This window comes from Dipodomys ordii, unplaced genomic scaffold, assembly GCF_000151885.1.
Source record: "Dipodomys ordii isolate 6190 unplaced genomic scaffold, Dord_2.0 Scaffold88, whole genome shotgun sequence".
Taxonomy (NCBI): domain Eukaryota; kingdom Metazoa; phylum Chordata; class Mammalia; order Rodentia; family Heteromyidae; genus Dipodomys; species Dipodomys ordii.
In genome coordinates, this window is record NW_012267304.1 from 2,036,787 (window position 1) to 2,058,043 (window position 21,257).

General features: G+C 37.0%; 1 protein-coding gene across 1 annotated transcript in view; it reads left to right on the plus strand.

Moving 5' to 3' along the window:
* The window catches only part of LOC105992777 (chromosome unknown open reading frame, human CXorf57), a 104,165-nt gene that overhangs the window by 7,152 nt on the left and 75,756 nt on the right, over positions 1-21,257 (plus strand). The window contains exon 3 of the mRNA XM_013025836.1: positions 17,866-17,965. Within this exon, the coding sequence (XP_012881290.1) occupies positions 17,866-17,965 (100 nt within the window). The remainder of the gene's footprint in view (positions 1-17,865; positions 17,966-21,257) is intronic.

Genomic DNA, 21,257 nt, shown 5'->3' on the forward strand with positions numbered 1-21,257 from the left:
GGCTGCAATGCTTGGTAAGAAATGTACGCATTATCCTGCCCATGTAATTGTAACCCCTCTGTACAGTATGTTCACAAATAAAATAAAATTAAATTTAAAAAAAAAAGAGTCTCATGGGGACTTTTATGCCCGAGCTGGCTTCAAACCACAATCCTCAGATCTCAGCCACCTGAGTATCTAGGATTATTGGCATGTGCAACTGGCACTCGGCTATCTTAGAACTTCTTGTAGCAGTGGTAGGCTAATAAAATGAACATTAATGCTAATCTCTATTGCTGTTTGTTATTCTACAACCTACAAGTAATTTTAAGTTGATTTGCTGATCTTTTAGAGTTTGTGCCATCTAAATGAATATGGTAGCAAACGTTACTAGAAATTTCCTGACCAGTGGCTCCAGGCAGGGCACTGCTGTCAAGGGTAAGAAGCCAGGAGTCAACATATTCTTTGGTTAGGAAAACTCTGTTTTAATGTCCCAACAAAAGTGTGAAGAGTTTACATCACTCTAAATACATTCAGGGAGTAAAACAAGAAGTCACCCTTGCCCCAATGAAACGTTGCTTTGTGGCTCATTTTCTAACACAAGTATATAATGCAAAGTAACTTTTTATACTTCACTTTGGACGGCCCAGTGTCATCAAGTAGATGCAGACATGTTGGGGAGGGGGTGTGGGGGGGTGTGCGCGCATGCATGCATGCCAGTGTATGCCAAGATTGTGGCTTGAACTCAGGGCCTCGCAGTGCTACTTGTCTTTTTGCTCACAGCTGGTGCTTTATCACTTGAGCCACACCTTCAATTCTGACTTTTTGCTGGTTAACTGGAGATAAGAGTCTCACAGATTTGTCTGCCAGAACTGGCTTCAAATCACAATCTTCAGATCTTGGCCATGTGAGTAGTTAGTATTATAGGCATGAACCACCAGTACCCAGTTTTGATAACATAGGCCACTGATACATTAAGAGATTTATGGAATATTTACCAAATTTGCACTAGAAATGCTTACATATTTGAAAGAATCCATGCCAGAGCCCTGAGAAATGTCTGGTTATTTGACATGTAAATAGAAGTGAGAAACTTTTTGGGGGGGTCCAGTTGTGGTGCCTGAACTCTGGGCCTGAGCACTGTCCCTCAACTCTTCAGCTCAAGGCTAGCGCTCTACTACTTGAGCCACAGCGCCACTTCTGGTTTTTTTCTTTTTGCTTATGTGGTGCTGAGGAATCGAACCCAGGACCGCATCATGCAAGGCAAGTGCTCTACCACTGAGCCACCTTCCCAGCCCCCAGAAATGAGAAACTTTTACGTGCATCAGTCAACCATTTGACCACAGAGATATTTTCTGAGAGCTGGTTGGACATAGAATAGACTGATCTCCCATTCCTACACTTCCAAAGGCCTAAGAAGCTCTATCCATGGTACTAAAGTTGCTTTCCTCCAGGTGATGGAATTTATTTCTTTCCCTCCATGGCTACCTAATTTGTTTGTCCTGATCCAGCAGCCAATAACTAATGCATTAACCCATCCATTCCTGCAACCAGACCTATTTGAGTGTATTGTGGTTTATATGTGAAGTGTTGAAATGTTAGGACTTCCAATGACAGCTAAAATTACCATTTTCTGCCTGAGTGGGTCACTATGGGAGTAATCTAGGCCTCATAAATTATAACAGATTATTATTCCTGTGACTTGTACCACCAAATGACTGAAGTCTGGTGAGAGGAGAAGCAAGAAATTGACATCACACTCGCTATATTGTGTAACTAAAATCAATGGGTGTGGAGAATAGCTGTAGCTTTTCAGAGGGCAGATTTCCATGTTCTCTGACCTCTTTTCTCTAGCATTCCACAAGCAACCATTCAAAAGGTAACATTCCAAGCAGAGACTGGGAGGATCACAGTTTGATGCCAGTCCCAGAAAATGTTGGCAAGAGCACCTCTCAAAAAATAAACCAGACCATTAACTTCTGTCTCTAGGTGCTCCTCCACACCCATTATCAGGGGTGGGAGATGGGAAGGGACCGGAAGGGGAAACAAAGGAGGAGGCAACAATGTTTGATAAGAAATGTACTCATTATCTTGCCCATGTAATTGTAACCCCTCTATATGGTATTTTCCCAATAAAAATACATAAAAATAAAATAAATAAACCAGATATGGTGGCACTTGATTGTAATTGGAGGCATAATGCAGGAAACATAGTTTAAAAAAATCAGTGTCTCAAGATGGTCCCAGTTAAAAGCATGAGACCCTATCCAAAATATACCTGAAGAAAAAAAGGCCTGGGGTGTTGCTCAGGTGGTTGACTCTAGCAAGACAAGGCACTGAATTCAAACTCAAGTATTGACAAAAGGAAGTGGAGAGAGGGGTGGGATAGCCTTACCCCCAAATAGTAGTGTGACTATGATATCTAGTCCACAATTCTGGCAATATAGCTTGCCAAGAAATCTATTCTAATCCAAGAAACAGATCTGAAATGCACATCGACTGACATGCCTGTCATTGTATTGTTAGGTTTCCTTCTCAATGAACAGTGCTCAAGAAGATTTAAGCAGCACAAACATAGCAAAACTCAGTCTCAAGTATTACCATACTGTGACCAAAATGTCAGTTTCTTATTAGAATAGGTTTAAATGCTTGTTAGACACCAGAAGATGCCACAAGATGGCAGCAGAGAACATAAGTGAGGTCACACTAATGCTTAGGGTTCAAAATTGGTTCACTTACTGACATAACAGAGATAAGTTTTGTTGTTGTTTTGAGCCCACTGGATTATGATGGTAAGGTCACTGACCTAGTCTCATAATTGATCCAGGCAACATTATTTGCTCTTAGGACTATTGAGGTCCAATTTGTCACACTTTGCTGTATGCTTTTCTGAGGATGAATACATTTCCAGGGGCATTAGCATGGATTACATGTCATGTCATGACATGGCTGCTTTCCAGAGCTCCTGGACTCATAGGTGGATGTATTTTATATATCAGTAATAATCCTTGATGAATTCAGTCAGACAACTAAGCCATTATCCCTAACCCGACAGTCAGCAAAAATATAGCATGACTTTTTTTTTTTTTTTTTTTTTCAGTCATGGGCCTGAACTCTGGGCCTGGGCGCTATCCCTCAGCTCTTCAGCTCAAGGCTAGCACTCGACCACTTGAGACACAGTGACACTTCTGGCTTTTTCTGCTTATGTGGTGCTGAGGAATTGAACCCAGGGCCTCATGCATGCAAGGCAAGCACTCTATCACTGAGTCAACTTCCTAGCCCCCATGACTTTTCTTTAAGAGTAATATCTAAGCCTTTGGGGGTGCAAAACAAAACATTTCTCTGTTAGGCCATATAGGACCTGTGAAAGCATGTGATACATGCAATATACATATTGTCCCATGGCTCATCTGCCTGTATTGATCATTTTGCATGGCCAATAATGGATATATATGTATGCACACAGTCACACACACACACACACACACACACACACACATACACACACACATCTTTGATAGGGCAAAGAGGTCAACATTCAGATCAGCCCAGTAGGCCTACTACTTCTTGCTGAGGTGAACTATCCAGTGTAATCATTGGAGGCAAGTAACTTCCAATGGCCAATGACATGATTGATTAGCTTTTATGTTGACCTAGCCTTCAATAATTCTTGAAGACTTCTTGGAAATGTTGTGAGCAAATTGACAAAGGTATCCTTTGTGAATGAGAAAAGGAAAATTTGACATCCTCTAAAGACATGCAACACTTTGCCCTCTTCCCCTTCCCTAGTGAAACCCCTCTGTACAATTTATATACACTTCAAAATAAAAGATCAGAATGCAAATCACATTCTGTTGGAAAGTGGGAGTACCTGTGAGAGGAGGAAGGGCAAACAGAGAGGGGATGAGGAAGGATGAAACAAAACTATTTTATATGAGTGCATGAAAATAGAACAGAGTCAGGTACAGTGGTTCAAGCCTACAATCCTAGCTACATGGCAGACAGACCTGGGGAGCAAGGTGCAAGGCCAACACTGGCAAAAGAAGTTTGCAAGACTCCATCTTAACAAATGGCTAGGCACAGTGGCACACACCTATTATTCTCAGCTTCAGGGGGAGCACAATGGCTGAGTACAGTTCTACAAGCCTGTCATCCTCAGAAACATGGGAGATACAAGGAGATTATAGCTCGTCAGCTCCAGGCATAAAGTGAGGCCCTACCTTGAAAATAACCAATTATTAAAAAAAAGGGTTTGGGGGCATAGCTGTACTTGTAGAGTACCTCTCTAGCAAGCACATGACACTAAATTCAATCCCCAGGACTGCCAAAAAAAGGAAAACCCTTTGAAACTGTTTTAAGAGAGATAGAAAGGGTGAGTCTGGAGTACACAATATGCATATATGGAAATGTCACAATGAAATCCTCTTCTACAATGACAAATTATACAGGATTCTAGACACTCACATACAGTGAGACCAAAAGAAGATAGTCTTAGGGGAAAATCACCTAGTTGTAATACCCAAGCACTTCTTCATATGTATATAAAATTATATACATACTGAAAGGAACTCCAAAGGTATGGAAACAAAGGACCTTTTTCTTAATGTGTTTTTTTTTGTTTTCTGATGACTCTGTATTCTTTACCTCACATCCAGTGTATTCATGTGCACATATGAGAGAGGGTGAGGGGAGAACACATCATCAGTGGGAAATGGATGAAAAAGTGCAGCAGTGGAGCTCACTGGTTGCACTGGACATTGATGAAATGAACCATGCGACTATTGGGCAGAGATGGGAGGGAGGGAATGGGAGAGAATGAACAAACAGATGATACTATGCAAAATGAAGGAAATGTACTTATTACCTCATGTATGTAAAGGTAACCCCACTGTATATCACCTGTAAAACAACAATAGATTAATTTTAAACAAAAGGAAATCCCCTTGTACAACAAATATATGAACTTCTAGTAGTTGGTTTTGGTATAATCTGTCCCGTAACACCATTCTATAAGAATGGTCTTCACAATGGGGAGAATTCCCCCCTGGGTGTTACAACATTCATATGTATGTGTGTATGTATATGTATACATGTACACACATATACATACATGTCAAACTAGACATCAAATAGTAAGTGGGACAGCCATAGAGAATAGCAGGTTTCCAAATGACTGCATCAACACCATTACAATTACTCCTCTTCACCTTTCTGCCACTCCCCAAATCATCCAAATGATTAGTTACCTATAAAGAGACCCAGGTACCACAGCTTTTTTAGTCCAGGCATCGAAACAAGCCACAGTAGATTTCACCTCATACCTTTACTATCTGACTGATTGTTGTCTTAAAGCAAGTTGCATATGAGAGCCCAAACCTATAATCCCAACTAGGCAGGAGGCAGAGGTAGGATGATCTCAGTTCAAGATCAGACCCAGACAAAAAAAACGTGAGACTATCTGAAAAATAAAAGCAAAAACAGGCTGGGGATGGGGTTTAGGTGGTAGAATGAGTGCCTAGGAAGCAGAAGACTGATTTAAACCCTAGTATTGGGGGAAAAAAGAAACAACAACAACAACAATAACAAAAAACAGACAGAGGAGGCAAACTTATCTTTAGATTGTACTACAGAGCTCAAGTTGAACAATGTATAGTGGGAACACCACCTGCTAACTATGGAGACAAGCAGACCTAAGATCCTATTTTGGCTCCCCTATTTCCAATTATGTTATCCTAGCATGTAGTCAACAATAATTGGTTCCTGATTGCTTGTCCAATGGCATACCTTGCCATTTTTTTTACTTTGTTGCCAATTGGGCTAAATGATAAGTGGATTTGGTGCAACTGGAATAAGGATCCAATTGCTACTCACCTTTACATTTAACAGATTACTGAACACTGTGCCTATATATACTTTTGACTTAAGCCTTATTGTAAAGTTAGTATACAGAGATGTTACAGTTATATAAGTAGGTTAACAAGTACATTTCTTTTTGAACAGTGTTAACCCCTCCCTCATTTTCTCCTACTTTTCCCCATCCCCCCACTCAAGTTGTTAAAGTTCATTTCCAACACAGTGTCTAGTATCACTGTTGAATTGGTTCAACCTTTGTCCCACTGCTTCTGTGATTTCCCTTCCCCAAATCAGATAATCTTATATACAAGACAAACAGTGACAATAAGAAATAAGCCAAGGAGAATAAAGAAATAAAAAAGAAATAACTGCAAATTGCAGTTTTTTTAAAAAACCTCTTTTTGTTTTGTTTTGTTTCCATTTCTTAGAGTTCATTTCCATAAGCATCATTTTATATGGTCATATTGTGTATATAGTTTTACACATTTATTGGACATTTTGATATTTTACTTCCCCTTTGCAATTTCAAGGAGAAGCCACCAATAACTTTTGTCTTATATGAATGTGTGTGTGATAAAATCCTTTCAAGCAACATAATAATCCCTATTTCTAACCTAAAACCAAATCCACCCAATGCCTTATTTGCAGTTTACCTGGTACAAGTTGGATTCCTTTGGCCCAACCTTTCAGCCTTCATTTTCCTTCATGATGCCATTTGCTAAAAAATGTATGCTGGTGCCAACATGTTCACATGGTTGTAGTTCTATAGAATATTTTAATATATGTCCTGATGATATTTCTGTTACAGTATCTATTTATAGCATATATGATTTTGTTTACTTTTTTCAGATAAATCAGAGTGTGATTTGTGTTTTTCCTCAGCCTTCCAAAGTAGGTATTAGTATTTTAGCATTTTGAAAAGGCTAGCTTCTAGCATCACAGCCTGAAGAGCCCCATTAACCCACTTTAGGGAAACGTGACAGTTATGAGAAAACAAACACTTAAATTACAATAAAAAGTTCATGAAGAAAGGAAAGGAAAGGAAAAATAATCTGTGAAATAATTACCAAAACTTCTGAAATGCATTGGGACATAAACAAGGTAAAAAAAAGTCTCAAAAGTCCAGTATCCAGCTAATGTTGCTCTAATTAGTCCATGATGTATTAAGCTTCCACTTTCACTGACTACCAACTGGGCTTCATGATGGATTGTAAGAGATTGTGCCCCAAATTCTTGTTCATGTACCCTGTACCAGAAGAAAACACACTCAGACATCTCTCAGATTTGATTTTCTTCTTTAATTTCCTTTTCTAACAGTTTCATTGACATTTTGTAATTGCAAACATACAGTCATTCATTCATGCATAGCATATGGATACATGTGAGCAATTGGGATGTGGCTGACGGTTTTACTCTAAAATAGTAGACAAGGGAGAAATACCACAGAAAAGTGATACTCAACTTGTGCACCAGATGATGTAGTCTCTCCTGGTTCTATTCATTGTTTTATTTTAGAGACAGTTTTAGCTGAGGCAAAAACTAATGAAAATTACTGAATGCCAATATCAGAAACAAGGAGTCATAAGGGATCCTGTTGTTTATGGTTTGTGTTCTTTTTGTGATTCCCATCTAAGGCACCTGGAGAGATAACCATGTCGAGTAAGTATTTAGAATCTGCTGCTTCATTGTTGGCTATTCATAAAATTTTGCTATGCTTATAGGTGCAGACTTGAAGTTATATAGCTCCTAAGAAATCTAGCACCAACCACATGTGTGATCAATTTTAAGGGTTCTATGGGATGGAATAATGAAATATAGATATTTACATATTGGTGTATATAGAACTTTTAGCCAGCATATTCTGCACTACTAATCTTGTGTTGTGAAAGCTTTGCCCTTTGATGTTATTTCCTGGGTTATCTCTAATATTTTATCATCTATCTACTATCTATCTATCTATCTTCATCATCATCATCATCATCATCAGTCCTTGCATTGAATTGGGCTGGGGTGTAAGTACCTGAGATAGTCATTATGGCTCTATTTTCAGTGAGTGAATTATCACTTCTTGGTTACTACTGTAGGCTGACATCTTCAGAAGATCTTGTTTCCATGACAACTAAGACCATTAGTCTAGGAAGATTCCATCATCTTTTGAAGAAGCAGAAACATTTAGCAAAGATATTCGCAAAGCAATTTGTCTGAGATACTAAAAACCAACATCCAGCTTATTTGGTTTCTGTCATTACTGTCCATATATTGAGGGAAGAGTAGTTTGTGTAGGCCCAAATGTGCTTAATTTCACTTGTTTTGTGAGATGATGATAATCCACGCTTAGGTGAGACTACTGACCGAGTTATCAGCCTTTACTTCCATTTCCTATTTTCTATGTCCTTAAAATTGCAATTGGAGTGTGAGAGCCATATAATGAATGAATTATTTTAAAAAGAGATTTGCAAACATTTATAATCATCCACCACAATGCAAGTAAATGTGTTTGAAGATAGCTTTAAAAGATGTAGCTATATTTGTAACAGACATACAGCCCCCACAATCATCAGCCATATCTTCAAATGCCTTGTAATAAATAGTCTGTGTATGGATAGGTGTGCCTACATACACATTGTAAAAGAAATAAAAATTGCATATTATGATTCACTCAACTGAGAAGGGATGAAATACATTTGAGTATCACCTAAAATTGGAATCTTCTTTATGGATCTGTATGGATCAGATTATGGAAATCTTAGCTTATCACTCCACTTTAGACACTACTGATCTGAAGAATGTATTTGGTAGACTCATACCATTCTTTGAGATTGCAAATAGCTTCTTTAGTGTGAAAAAAGTACTTATTACACATCTGATCTGTGTGGTCCTATTTGTGGTGGTGGATATTGTTGATGTTATATTTATTTCCCTTTTATTGATTATATTTCAGTAGTATAATGGTTTTGTAATGTTTCAATTTGGTTACAGTATAGGATAGAAGAGAGGGCTTGACCATCCTGGGTTTCAAACAGCTTTCCCATTATTCAGTCAATCATGAGGTGGTTGCTTCTGGGAAGAGAATTTGCAGATACAAAAGCCCTACTTTATTCACTTTAATTAAGTAGATTATGGGGGGGGGCTGGCTTAACTGGCAAAAACTTTTAAAAGGAAATTGAGACATTTCCTCAGTCTACCTCCAAACATCAGCTAAACTATAACCATTTAGCCTTCATTGCAGAACCACTTCCTGATGGCATGTTGGCAACAGCAACCTGCCCAAAGACTTTGTCCTGTATGTGATCTTCCCTCCTTGTCTGCCTGTCCTATGGACTTTGAATTTATTCAAACAGCACTCCTCGTCACATGTCCTATTTCTTTGCAATAAATTCTCTCTCTCTCTCTCTCTCTCTCAAAATGTTAAGATACCATTTACATGTCTTAGAACTAACCATTTAAAATGTATAATACTGTGGATTTGGTATATACATTGTTTTCAAATATCGCTACTTAGTTTTAGAACTGTTTTGAAGCTTCTTTAATTTTCAGTTTTGGGGATTGAACCTTTGACAGCACTGATGAGTTTCCTACAACTAAGCTGTGTCCACAGCTTATAGAACTACGTTTTATTAAACAATTCTAAAGCAAATAATACCTTCACCCTTTTAAAGTCCTATTCCTGGTAACTTGATAGGTATCATGTAGACACATCATAAACTCTGGTGAAAATTCCAGCATTAAGGTTCTATTCCATGACCTAGAAATTCAACTCCTATTTACATACCACAAAAAATACAAATATGTCCACATTAAAACTTTTAATGAATTGAAAATAGAAGTATTATTTATGGTAGCCCCAAATTGGAAACTTCTCAAATGTCTGGTAGCTGGTAAACAAATGAAATGTGATTAATCCACACAATTCAATATCATTCAACAATGAAAATAAATACTGATTTATAGTACTACATGGATGAACTTTAAAAATATTATATTCTATGTATATATCCATGTGTTTTTAATCTATAAAAGAAAAATTCATAAAGATGGGGAGTAAGTCACTGAGTTTCTAGCTGGAGAAAGGGAAAATGAGGATTAAATAAATATGTCTGGGCACCAGTTGTTCATGCCTTTATTTTTTTATTTAATTTTATTGTAAAGATGATGTACAGAGGGGTTACAGATACATATGTAAAATAGTAAGCACATTTCTTGTTGAACATTGTTACTTCCTCCCTCATTTTTCTTTTTCTTTTTTTTGGGGGGGGGTTCCGGTCGTGGGGCCTGAACTCTGGGCCTGGGCGCTGTCCCTCAGCTCTTCAACTCAAGGCTAGTGCTCTACTACTTGAGCCACAGTGCCATTTCCAGCTTTTTTCTTTTTGCTTATGTGATGTTAAGGAATTGAATCCAGGGCCTCATGCATGCAAGGCAAGCGCTCTACCACTGAGCTACCTTCCCAGCCCCCTCCCTCATTTTTCATCCTTTCTCTTCCACTGACATTCCCTTCCCCAATTTGTAAAGTTCATTTCCAAGGTAATATCTTAGGAGTATCGCTGTTGCAATGATTCACCCTTAACTTATAATCCAACAATCCCACTCCTGTACATTTACCCAAATGAACACAAATAAGACCACACTAAAGCCACCAACACAACTATGATCATGTAGCATTATTTACCATACATACAATATGGAAGCAACCCATACGCCCCTCAGTAAATGAATGGATCAAGAAAATGTGGTATATATACACAATGAAATTCTTTGCTTTCATGGGAAAGAATAACGTTGCCCCATTTGTAAAGAAATGGAAAGACGGAAAAATCATATTAAGTGAAGTAAGTCAGACCCAAAGAAACATAGGTTACATGGTTTCCCTCATTTGTAATAATTAGTATGTGTCTAGGATAGTACTAGCAGAGGATCACAATAGCTCAATAACTATATACATATAAAATGATGCTAATTGAAATGAACTCCAAGATAGGGAGTGCCTTTAATCCTAGCTACTCAGGATACTATTCTATAATAATTATGGTTTTAAGCCAGCTCAGTGAGAAATTCCATGAGATTCTTATTTCATATTAACCATCAAATGGCTGGAAGTAGAGGTATGGCTCAAGAAGTAAAGTGTCAGTTTTCAGCAAAATAGGTAAGGGTCAGTGCACAAGCCCTGAGTTCAGCCTCTGGCACACAAAAAATAACTATGCACACAAGAATAAACTGAAATTATAAGAATTTTCAAAACCTAGCTTATGCTGATAATTGTACCACTTGGTAATACTCCAAATTATAGATCTGCACATTGTGAAGTAATGCATTATTTGATAGAAAAGTCATGTCCCAGTAAAGATAACAGTAAGATTTCCAGACATAAAACTCTCAATCAAGGTGCATATCCTGATGAACTCAGCAATGTTCTAGCATGTGCACCTAACAACCTTTTTTCCATTGGGGGAAGGGGTATGAGGGAGGATAACTAGCATTTTAAAAACATTTGTCAATTTTGCGTGGTATAAGACATTCATTCCACTGTGACTGATTTCAGGCTAGCCATATGACGTCACTAATAGCATATTTGGAAGAGATTCTAACAATATCTTTGAAAAGCTAGTAGTGTTCACTGGCTCTAGCTGGCCACTTGGTGATTTCTAACAAACATTTTACATAAATTGTTTTCTAGTTTCCTCTGTGATATCCTCTCTTACCTATAGAATGGCGTTACCCAGCTTATTTCCAAATATTTGGGAATTTTCAATGCATCATTTCGTCATTTGTTTTAAACTTACTTGCATTGTGGTAGAATAACATTTTGTGATTTTTTTGATCCTTGAAATTCATTGTCTAAGTAGATCACTGTATACTTTTTCTAAATGAAAATTATATACATGTACTTGAAGAAATGATTTGTGTCCTAGAGATACTAATTTGGCATTATAAATTTCCTCAAAACTACTGATTCTTATGTAAGTGTCATCTTGATTAGTTTCTATTAACTTCTAGCTTTCTCAACCATGGACCATAGATTTGCTTTGTGTTGCTATTAATTTTTGCTGTATCTTGAATATTCTAGATAACATATTATGGAAGACATGGCATATCCTTCTTGCATTACATTAATTGCATACTTTTACTTAAAAATACCTCAGGTGCTAACAAATGGTCTCAGAACTGTTCACAAGAGTTGCAAAGGTATTTGTTCTCCACAAAGTGATTTAAAGAGTAAACCTAAATAAATTCACGAACCTAGGTTGTTGAGGTTTTTTGTTTTTGTTTTTGTTTTTGTTTTTGCTGGTCGTGGGCCTGAACTCTGAGGCGCTATCTCTCAGCTCTTCAGCTCAAGACTAGCACTCTAGCTACTTGAGCCACAGCATCACTTCCAGCTTTTTCTGCTTATGTGGTGCTGAGGAATCGCAAACACTCTACCACTGAGCCACCTTCCCAGCCCCCAACCCTAGGTTTTACAAATGAGTGTGTATGTGACAACTGATTACCTGATTTTAAACATGTCACTAGTCTTGTGTGATACAACTATTTGTGATAATAGACATGTTCTAAATACATGTTGCTCACTATAGAGTCATTGGCTATTTGATTATGTGAAAAGTGGCCAACAATATGAATTTCATATGATTTATCTATAAATGTTTAAATGTATTCCTTTTTATCAGGAACCACACTGAAGATAAGTACCCCACTTCCATAATAAAGACATTAATCCATTTCTGAGGACAGAACCCTCATAAGATAAACACTTCTTTTAAGGTTCTACAACTTAATTTTGTTACAATAGCATTTAAATTTCAGCATGTTTTGTAGGAGACATTCAAACTATAGAAACATGAACAGAAAAATAATCTTGAAAAGGTAAAGAATTAAGACATGAAATATTTGTTAAGTAGGCAAAGCAATTGGATAGGAGAAGATCAGAAGCATCCAACACATGTATCAATGAGTTTAAAACAAAACCAAACTTGAGGTGCATAATTACAGGGAGAGGTAGGTTGCATGGCCATAAACAGACAGAGACCAAATAACACCCCATAATATTGAATTTTACATTTGTAAAGGAAAGCAAATGGTATTTAACACCAAGTACTAAGTAAGGCATGCAGAGAGTCTACCTTAGTGAGGCTTTCAGTGAAAGAGAAAAGTAAAACTTCAGTGAGCTCCACAGGTACATAGTCTACTGTGCAAACTGTGCGTTCAGAAAAAAATGTTGACAGGAGTTATGTAATCTCCACAGCAAGATGAATCTATAAAAGAACCCTACTGCACTTCCTAGCTTGCTCACTAGTACTATAGTAGTGAACAATCTTAAAAGTGATCTTCCAGTTACATCTTTCTTAGTGTGTGTGTGTGTGTGTGTCTGTCTGTCTGTCTGTCTGTCTGTACTTTAATAGAAACAAGGATGTTTCAGCATATGCAAGCCAAGAAACAAAGTACCTCAAAACCTCTAGAAAGATAGAATACTGACTAAATTTAAGACTTTCCCCAGAATTTTGTAGGGGAATATTTTTACAAACATTTATGCCAACAAACTAGAAAATTCTAGTAGAAATGGATATATTCCTAAAAAATATCAATGTGTCAGAACTGAGTCAAGAAGATATAATATACACCATTTAAACAGATCTATAACAAGTAATGAAATTGAAATGGCAATAAGAAAACATCCCATTAAAAATGCAGGTCCTGAAAATTTCATATCTGACAGCTATAGAACATTAAAGAAGAACTAATACAAATACTCCTCAAAATATTCCATAAGATAGAAAGAGATAGATCATTATCAATTCATTTTTTGAAGCCAACATAACAACTTTCCTAAAAGCAAACAGGGACTAAACAATAAAAAAGAACTATAGATCAATTTCTTTGGTGAACATAGATGGAAAATTCCTTAATAAAATACATGCCAACAGATTTCAACAATTAATAACAAAATCATATACTATAATAAAGTTGTATTCATCCCAAGAATGTAATATTGGTTCAATATATGTAACTCAATAAATGTAATACACCAATAGAACCAAGGATAAGAATCATATGATCATTTCAATAAATGCAGAAAAAGCCTTGGACAAAACCCAGCATTTTTAATGATTAAAGGCTCTGGAAAGCGAGGACTAGATTGAACATTCCTCATTTGGACTGGATGTGAAAATAAGAACAGCCACATTGGATATTTATGCAGCAATGTATAACATTTATGAATTTATGCATACTATATGATGAAGCAATTTTATTCCTACATCACTACATAATGGAAATAAATATGTATGTGTACCAGGATATATGTATAAAGTGTCCATGGCAGTATTAACAATAGCCAAAAAGTTGAAGCTTCCCTAATATACATGAAAGATAGGATTACTTAAAATGTGGTATAATCACATAGGGAAATTGCATCTGGCCATGAAAGTGAACAATATAAAACTACTCATAAAAGTACATGAACAGCTGAGCACTGGTGGCTTACAACTGTAATCCTAGCTACTCAGGAGGTTGAGATCTGAGCATCATGATTCAAAGCCAGTCCAGGCAGGAAGGTTCGTGAGACTCTTCTCTCCAAAAACTAATCAGAAAAGGCTGGCAGTGGGGCTGGGAAGATGGCTCAGTGGTAGAGCTCTTGTCTTGCATGCGTGAGGCCCTGGGTTCGATTCCCAGCACCACATTAGCAAAAAGAAAAAAAGCCAGAAGTGGCACTGTGGCTCAAGTGGTAGAGTGCTAGCCTTGAGCAAAAGAAGTTCAGACACAGAGCCTAGGCCCTGAGTTCAAGCCTCAGGACTGGCAAAAAATTCATGAACACGCAAAAATATGTTAAGCAAAGAAGTCAGTTGCAAAAGACTATATATATTTTAACTCATTTTTATAGGAAGCTCAAAACAGACAAAACTAAAGTATGATGCTAGAAGTCCAATTAATGTTCCTCTTTGGGAGAGTGGGCAATTTGAAGTCAGAATGAGAGGATATTGGAATAAGTTGTGACAGTGTTCTGTTTCTCATTCTGGTTCTGTTACATGAGTGTATCCCATTGTGAAAATTTTCCAAACTGTGCACTTATACTTTGATAATTTTTCTGTGTTATACTTCAATAAAAATGAATAAAAGTGGAAAAGTTAAAAATAAAATGAAATAAAAATCAGACTTGGATCAGCTCAAGACCATTGTAAAATCTAGATAACCTCTTCAAAAGTGCTTAGAAATTCTCATCTCTTACAACCCAAAGAAAAATAAATTCTGAAAATCATGGCCAGGAGTGAATCATAAATGAGGTAGAACTACAAAATACTACTGGATGATGCAAATAAATGTCCTATTGCAAACATTAGGAACTTCATGAAAAATAGATGCACAATGACTTGGATGTAGATATTTGCACTTAAGAACCTATGTCCCTCCCCCACGGTATAACCCCTGTTTTCACTGTATTTGATGTTGGTATAATTTGTGGAGGGGAAGGGAAAAACAAATCGTTTAAATAGGAATACAGGTAGACCCATTGCAACAATGAGATGTACAAGTTGTTATGTCAAAAAATGAACTTGACAACTTTGGGGGGGTAGAGAGGGGGGAGATGGGGAGGGGAAACAAAGGAGGAGGCAACAATGCTTGATAAGAAATGTACTCATTATCTTGCCCATGTGATTGTAACCCCTCTGTACGGTATTTTCACAATTAAAAAAAAAGAAAAAAAGGAAAAAAACCCTGAGGTTTTAGCCATCAGAAATTCTCCTTACTCTTATAGGTCATTGAAACAGGCCTTTGTACCTCCTCCTCTGACACAGTGGAGAAGAGTTACTTTCTTACATCAAGTGACCCAGAATATACATTATCAACACAGGAGACTCTCACATGATGACACACTCAAACCTCAGGCTCTTTTTGCCTCCAAGCCAATTAGCAAAGCCAGCTATCATTATAGGTGAAGCAGGAAAGGGAAGATTCTATTCTGGGAGGAAAGAACTTATTAACAAAAAAGTGGAAAACCTGGATCAAATATACTGGCACAAATTCTCAGAACATATTTGGGAGTGAATCCTGAGGCTTTGAATGGGAATTAGGGATATTAACATTGATTTTGACATGTCACCACAGCAGGACTGCTCTATAAACACTCCATGAGGCAAACTACTTGCTATATAAAGGTACTAAATTTTGGTTCAAGTTTCTCAACTGTGATGAAATCTAGTATATGTAGTTACCATCTGCTTTTGCCATGTCATATAATAGAACCTGGGAATAGATGAACTGGTGCTACTAGGCTGATACTCCTGTTTGTTGCTCTGTAAGAAACATTTTTGTTCTGATGCATCGAATCTTACATTCTTTTACCTCCAGTGGAATGGCAAATTGGTATGCTAGCTTCTTGGTCATTTGTTATAATCTAGGAATTTTATGCCCTCCCAAATATAGATAGATTTCTGCAAGGATTGATATAACAAAGTGTCAATATACACCAAGGAAGGGGACACATGGAAACTAGAGTAGAATTGGTTTACCCATGTCATAGAAGAAAGTAAAGGTAAATGTTACTTCTTTTGAACATGAAGTGAGTTCATGAATAGACACTGAGAAGTTGCCTAAACAGTGCCCTCTCCTGCCAGGTAGGGGACAAAACTGCATCCTTAATTCCTGTGGAAGAGACAGGCACAATTTCTCTTTGTTTACAAATGACCAAAAAAGCCCAGTGCTAGAGGCTCACACCTATAATCTTAGCTACTCGGGAGGCTGAGATCAGAGGATCACAGTTTGGAGCCAGCCTGTGTAGACAAATCCACTAAATATTTATGTTTGTTAACCAGCAAAAAACAAGAACTAGAGGGGTGGCTCAAGTCATAGAACCCTGAACAAAAAAGCCAAGTGAGAGAGGCCTTGAGTTTGAGCCTCAATACTGGTATACAGACAACACACACACACACACACACACGCGTGCGCGCGCGCACACACACAAAACCATCCCTTAAAAGTGTAAAATGACCCCAAACAAAGTAGTAAAATGCACCCAAAGGCAGGGAGATCTTAAAATACCATCAAAGGACTGGGAGAGGCTGAGATTCAGTTGGCCCATCTGTAGCCAGAACAAAAGCTGTTATGGTCTCATGGGGCAAATGGTAGCAATCAGGATGCCATGAATCATGCAAACCACTTGATCAGGACAAAAATATGTCCAAACATGGCATGCTACTTTGAAGCTCTATTTCAATGACATTATGATCAGCTTGAAGTAAATAGCCAGCACAAGCTTTGCAAAACACATAAACTGATATGAATGTGGTTATTCAACTTTGTAATACTATCCAGCATACTTGTAATATGCCAGTACTTTGGAGGTTAAGGTAGAAGGATAGTGAATATAAGGACAGCCTGGGCTAAATAGCAAATTTCAGGCCAGCATGCACTACATAAAGAGAACCTTTTTCAAAGCAAAAACAAAAACAAACAAATCCCTTAAAAACAAAACAAACATAAAACAAAAAATAACACCTATAGGTGCTCTAGACTATGTCATGAAGACAATTATAGCCTGGATAATGAGCCCTTCATCCAGAGAATGACTGATAGATGTTTAATCTTTACTTGCCTAAAACAAAAGTGGATAACTAACTTTGTTGTAACTATGAAGAGGTCTTATGCAGGTGACTATGACAATTTTAGGCCAAAAACAATTGCCAAGATAAAAATAGACCTAGCCTTAACCAAGAAAATTTTGTAATTTTAAATATAAAACAATCAGTGGGAATATTAAACTCCCCATAATGTGAGCTAGCTGTTAATTGTTCTGGATTTAACTATATAATAGGGCTTTGTCCAAGAAGAGAGATTAATACATGAAGCAATGAAGCAAATTTAGCCTCCATAGTTTCTGTGTGAGTAAGGAGACACAAACGGGCAATTATCTATACAATTGAAATATAAAGTGTCTCCATGGCATCATATTTCTTCATGGGATCAATTTCTGTTTATTAGAGATAGAAAGAAGCTAACTGGTTACCACAGAACAGATTTTCATCAGCATGTCCACTACTTCACCCTAAGGCTTGCAAAGATATAGAACAAGAAGACAGTCCTAGGGCAGTGACTTATACCCCTGATGATTCCAGGGTAAGCAAACCTATGGTGTTTCAGTTGTATAAAGGTACGTGTGAAGAATTTTATGAACTGTATGAACCCTGATGTCAATAAATGCCTATTTAACAGGTATTTATTATACTGTACTTTTAATCATTAAGGTATACTCCTACCAACCAAAGAAATTGTATTGTACAATGTATGTCATGCTGTACAAGCAACAGCCTGATGCATTTCATGTTTATCTCATGTCTTGCTTACAATACCTTCTCCTGTGATTGATATAATCTACTGGTATTTTATGGAGCCTAGCTCAAATGATAATTATTTTTATTAGTTGTGGGACTTGAACTCAGGGCCTGGGTCTATCCCTGAGCTTTTTCCCTCAAGGCCAGCATTCTACCACTTTGAGCCACAGGGTCACTTCCAGTTTTCTGGTGGATAATTGGATATAAGTCTCACTTACTTTCCTGTCTGGGGTGAATTTGAACCCCGATCTTCACATTTCAACTTCTTGAGTAGCTATGATTACAAGCATGAGCCATCGGCACCCAGCTTCAAATGATAAATATTATATCAACAAAAAGTGCAACCAAATTTCAATCACTGAGACCAGAATTTTTATTAGAGAATATGTATTTTATGCTTATAGGAATGGAGAGCCACTATAGACTTTCATTAGCAATGTAACCAATCAAAAGTTCACTTAGTGCAGCAATGTCTAAAGTATATTGAAATACCTAGGAGATGTGTAAATGATATTAAGAAGATCAGGAGGAAAACTTCATACTTCCATTATATTCATTACAATTCATTATTCATTTGTTTCAAATTTACCTATCCAAAATTTCCTGTGTATGTAGATGTATTCAAAATAAAAATACATTATTAATGGATGCCCTAAAGATAGTTCTTAGGGAAAAGTGTATATCTTTTGAAGTTTGCAAACTTCTACTCAAGAAGAATTCTCTCTTCTCTAAAGAATCTGAGATCACAGATATGTCACCCTACTATTGTCATTTGAGGATCCAGAAACAAGGAAGGAGATGGACTAAGTAGTGACTCACCATTTCAATCTTCTCTCAGTAATGTCTGTCATCTTCCTACAACAAGAGTAACCAGCTCCTACAGGTGGATCCACATATCCAATTACACCCTCCACTCTCACATATACACATTCTCAGTGAAAGTAGACACTCAGACGATCTCATTTTAATGCAAGTATACACACTTCTACTTACATCCAGGTTAAATGTTCACCTTCCCAAGGTCAGACAACATAGTCAAGTCATCACAGAAATCATGGTGGATACCAGTTTTTTGTGGCAAGTGGATAGCATAAATTCATTCTCAGAGGTCAAAGTTTAATCACTGACATAGAAACTTGAAGTGCTACCTCAGTTTAATAAATGACTGTACATTACCAGACTATCCAGAAACTCCCTAAAATATACATTAGAGGAAAGGCTTTCTATAAAATTTGTTAGTGAATTAGTGCAGATAGAAGGACTAACAATTTTGAATTTCCTTTAGATGCAGATATGTATTCTAATTCTAGCATTGTATTTTACAAGATGAATGGAATATATTCTGAGTCTGAAAGAGATCTCAGTGGTCACTCAATCCCAATTGCACTATTACTTCCATATGGCATCAACTGTTAAGGAGAGAAAAATATAAATTAGAGTTAGGTACAAGAGCCTCATACCTGTAATTCTAACTTCTCTGGAAGCTAGGATCTATAGATCAGGTTTCATAACCAGCCTGTGCAGAAAAGTCCAAGTGATTCTTCAATTAACAAGCAAAAAAGCCAGAGTGAAAAAATGGTTCAAGTACTAGAGTGTCAGCCATGAGTGTAAAATCTGAGCAAGTGTGCAAGGTGCTGTGTTCAACCTCAGTACTGAACACCTACACATATAAAAGAAACATTTAAAGCATGTAGTTCAGTTCCATATCTTCTCAATCAGTGGCTCAGGTGTGAACCATGTGGAATAAGGAAATAGAACTTTCCTAATAGAACTTTCCTATCTGCCTATAGACAACTTTCTCATTCACACGTTCACTTACAAAGATGAGGATCACCTGAAATTTCAGTTACAGGAATCTGGTTTTCAGATCTTCATGTCAGAGAGTGCTTTTGCTGAAGCATTTTACCTCTGTGGAATAAATAGTACTTCTCAGTCACTAAATTCATTTTCACCTAAACCATATAATTAACTTCTTTCTGCAACACCTTCAAATCATCCACTGAACCAGATCATTACACTATAACTTGTTCTTTCACTCAAAAAAGTCTATACTAAATAGGAAATGTTTATAAGGTTTATTATGTCACTTTATGTCTTGAAAAAAGCCAAATTAATCAGGAATGGGTAGCTCACAGCTGTAATCCTAGCTACTAAGGAGGCTGATATCTAAGGATTGTAGTTTGAATCCAGCCGATGCAGGAAAGTCAATGATACATTTATCTCCAAATAACCATCAAAAAGCTGGAGGTGGAGGTACGAATCAAGTAACAGATCTCTAGTCTTGAGCAAAAATGTTCAGAGACAGCACCTAGGTGCTGAGTTCAAGCCCTAGGACAAGTACAAAAACTACCATAAAAGGGAGGAATAACAAAAATAAATGACACTTTATTCAGAAATTAAATACTACATGTTTATCATAAGGATGGGACAGATTTCATTAACAAGTAAACTGTGTATCATGTACCACAAAATATGTATATTGCAAAGATACTATATATTTTTCTTAAGCTGTAATTACTAATAAATGAATAGATAAAAATAATTAAAAGACATATACTAGCTTGTTGAAATATTTGTCTATGTAGGATTGGATCAGTTAGAAGTGTGCCCTAGCAGAAAATCTTAGAGACTTAATCTCCAAAATAAACAGCAAAAAGCCCAACTAGAGTTGTGGCTTAAGTGGTAGAAAACCATGAGCAAGAAAGCCAACCAAGAGCATGAGACCATAAATTCAAGTCCCAGTTCTAGCACAAAAAAAATTGGAGAGGGTGGGAAAAAAAGATGAAAGGGATGACATTGACCAAGATAGTTTCTTGAATGGTAACTCCTTTGTACAACTATGTACTTAAAGATAATAGTTGAGAAAGTAGCGATGGTATAAAGAAAGGAACAGATTAACAACCCTTGTAATAAACTTTCAGTCTCTCTTTCTCACAGCCTAAATGTCAGAGCAAATCAAGTAGCCAGTGGAAAAAGGATGATATAGACCCAATATCAAAATGAATATAACAGAATATTAAACCTGCAAGAAAATGGTTTCATGGTAACACAGTCCACCATTGTGCCTGCCTAAGAACATCACACACACACACACACACACACACACACACA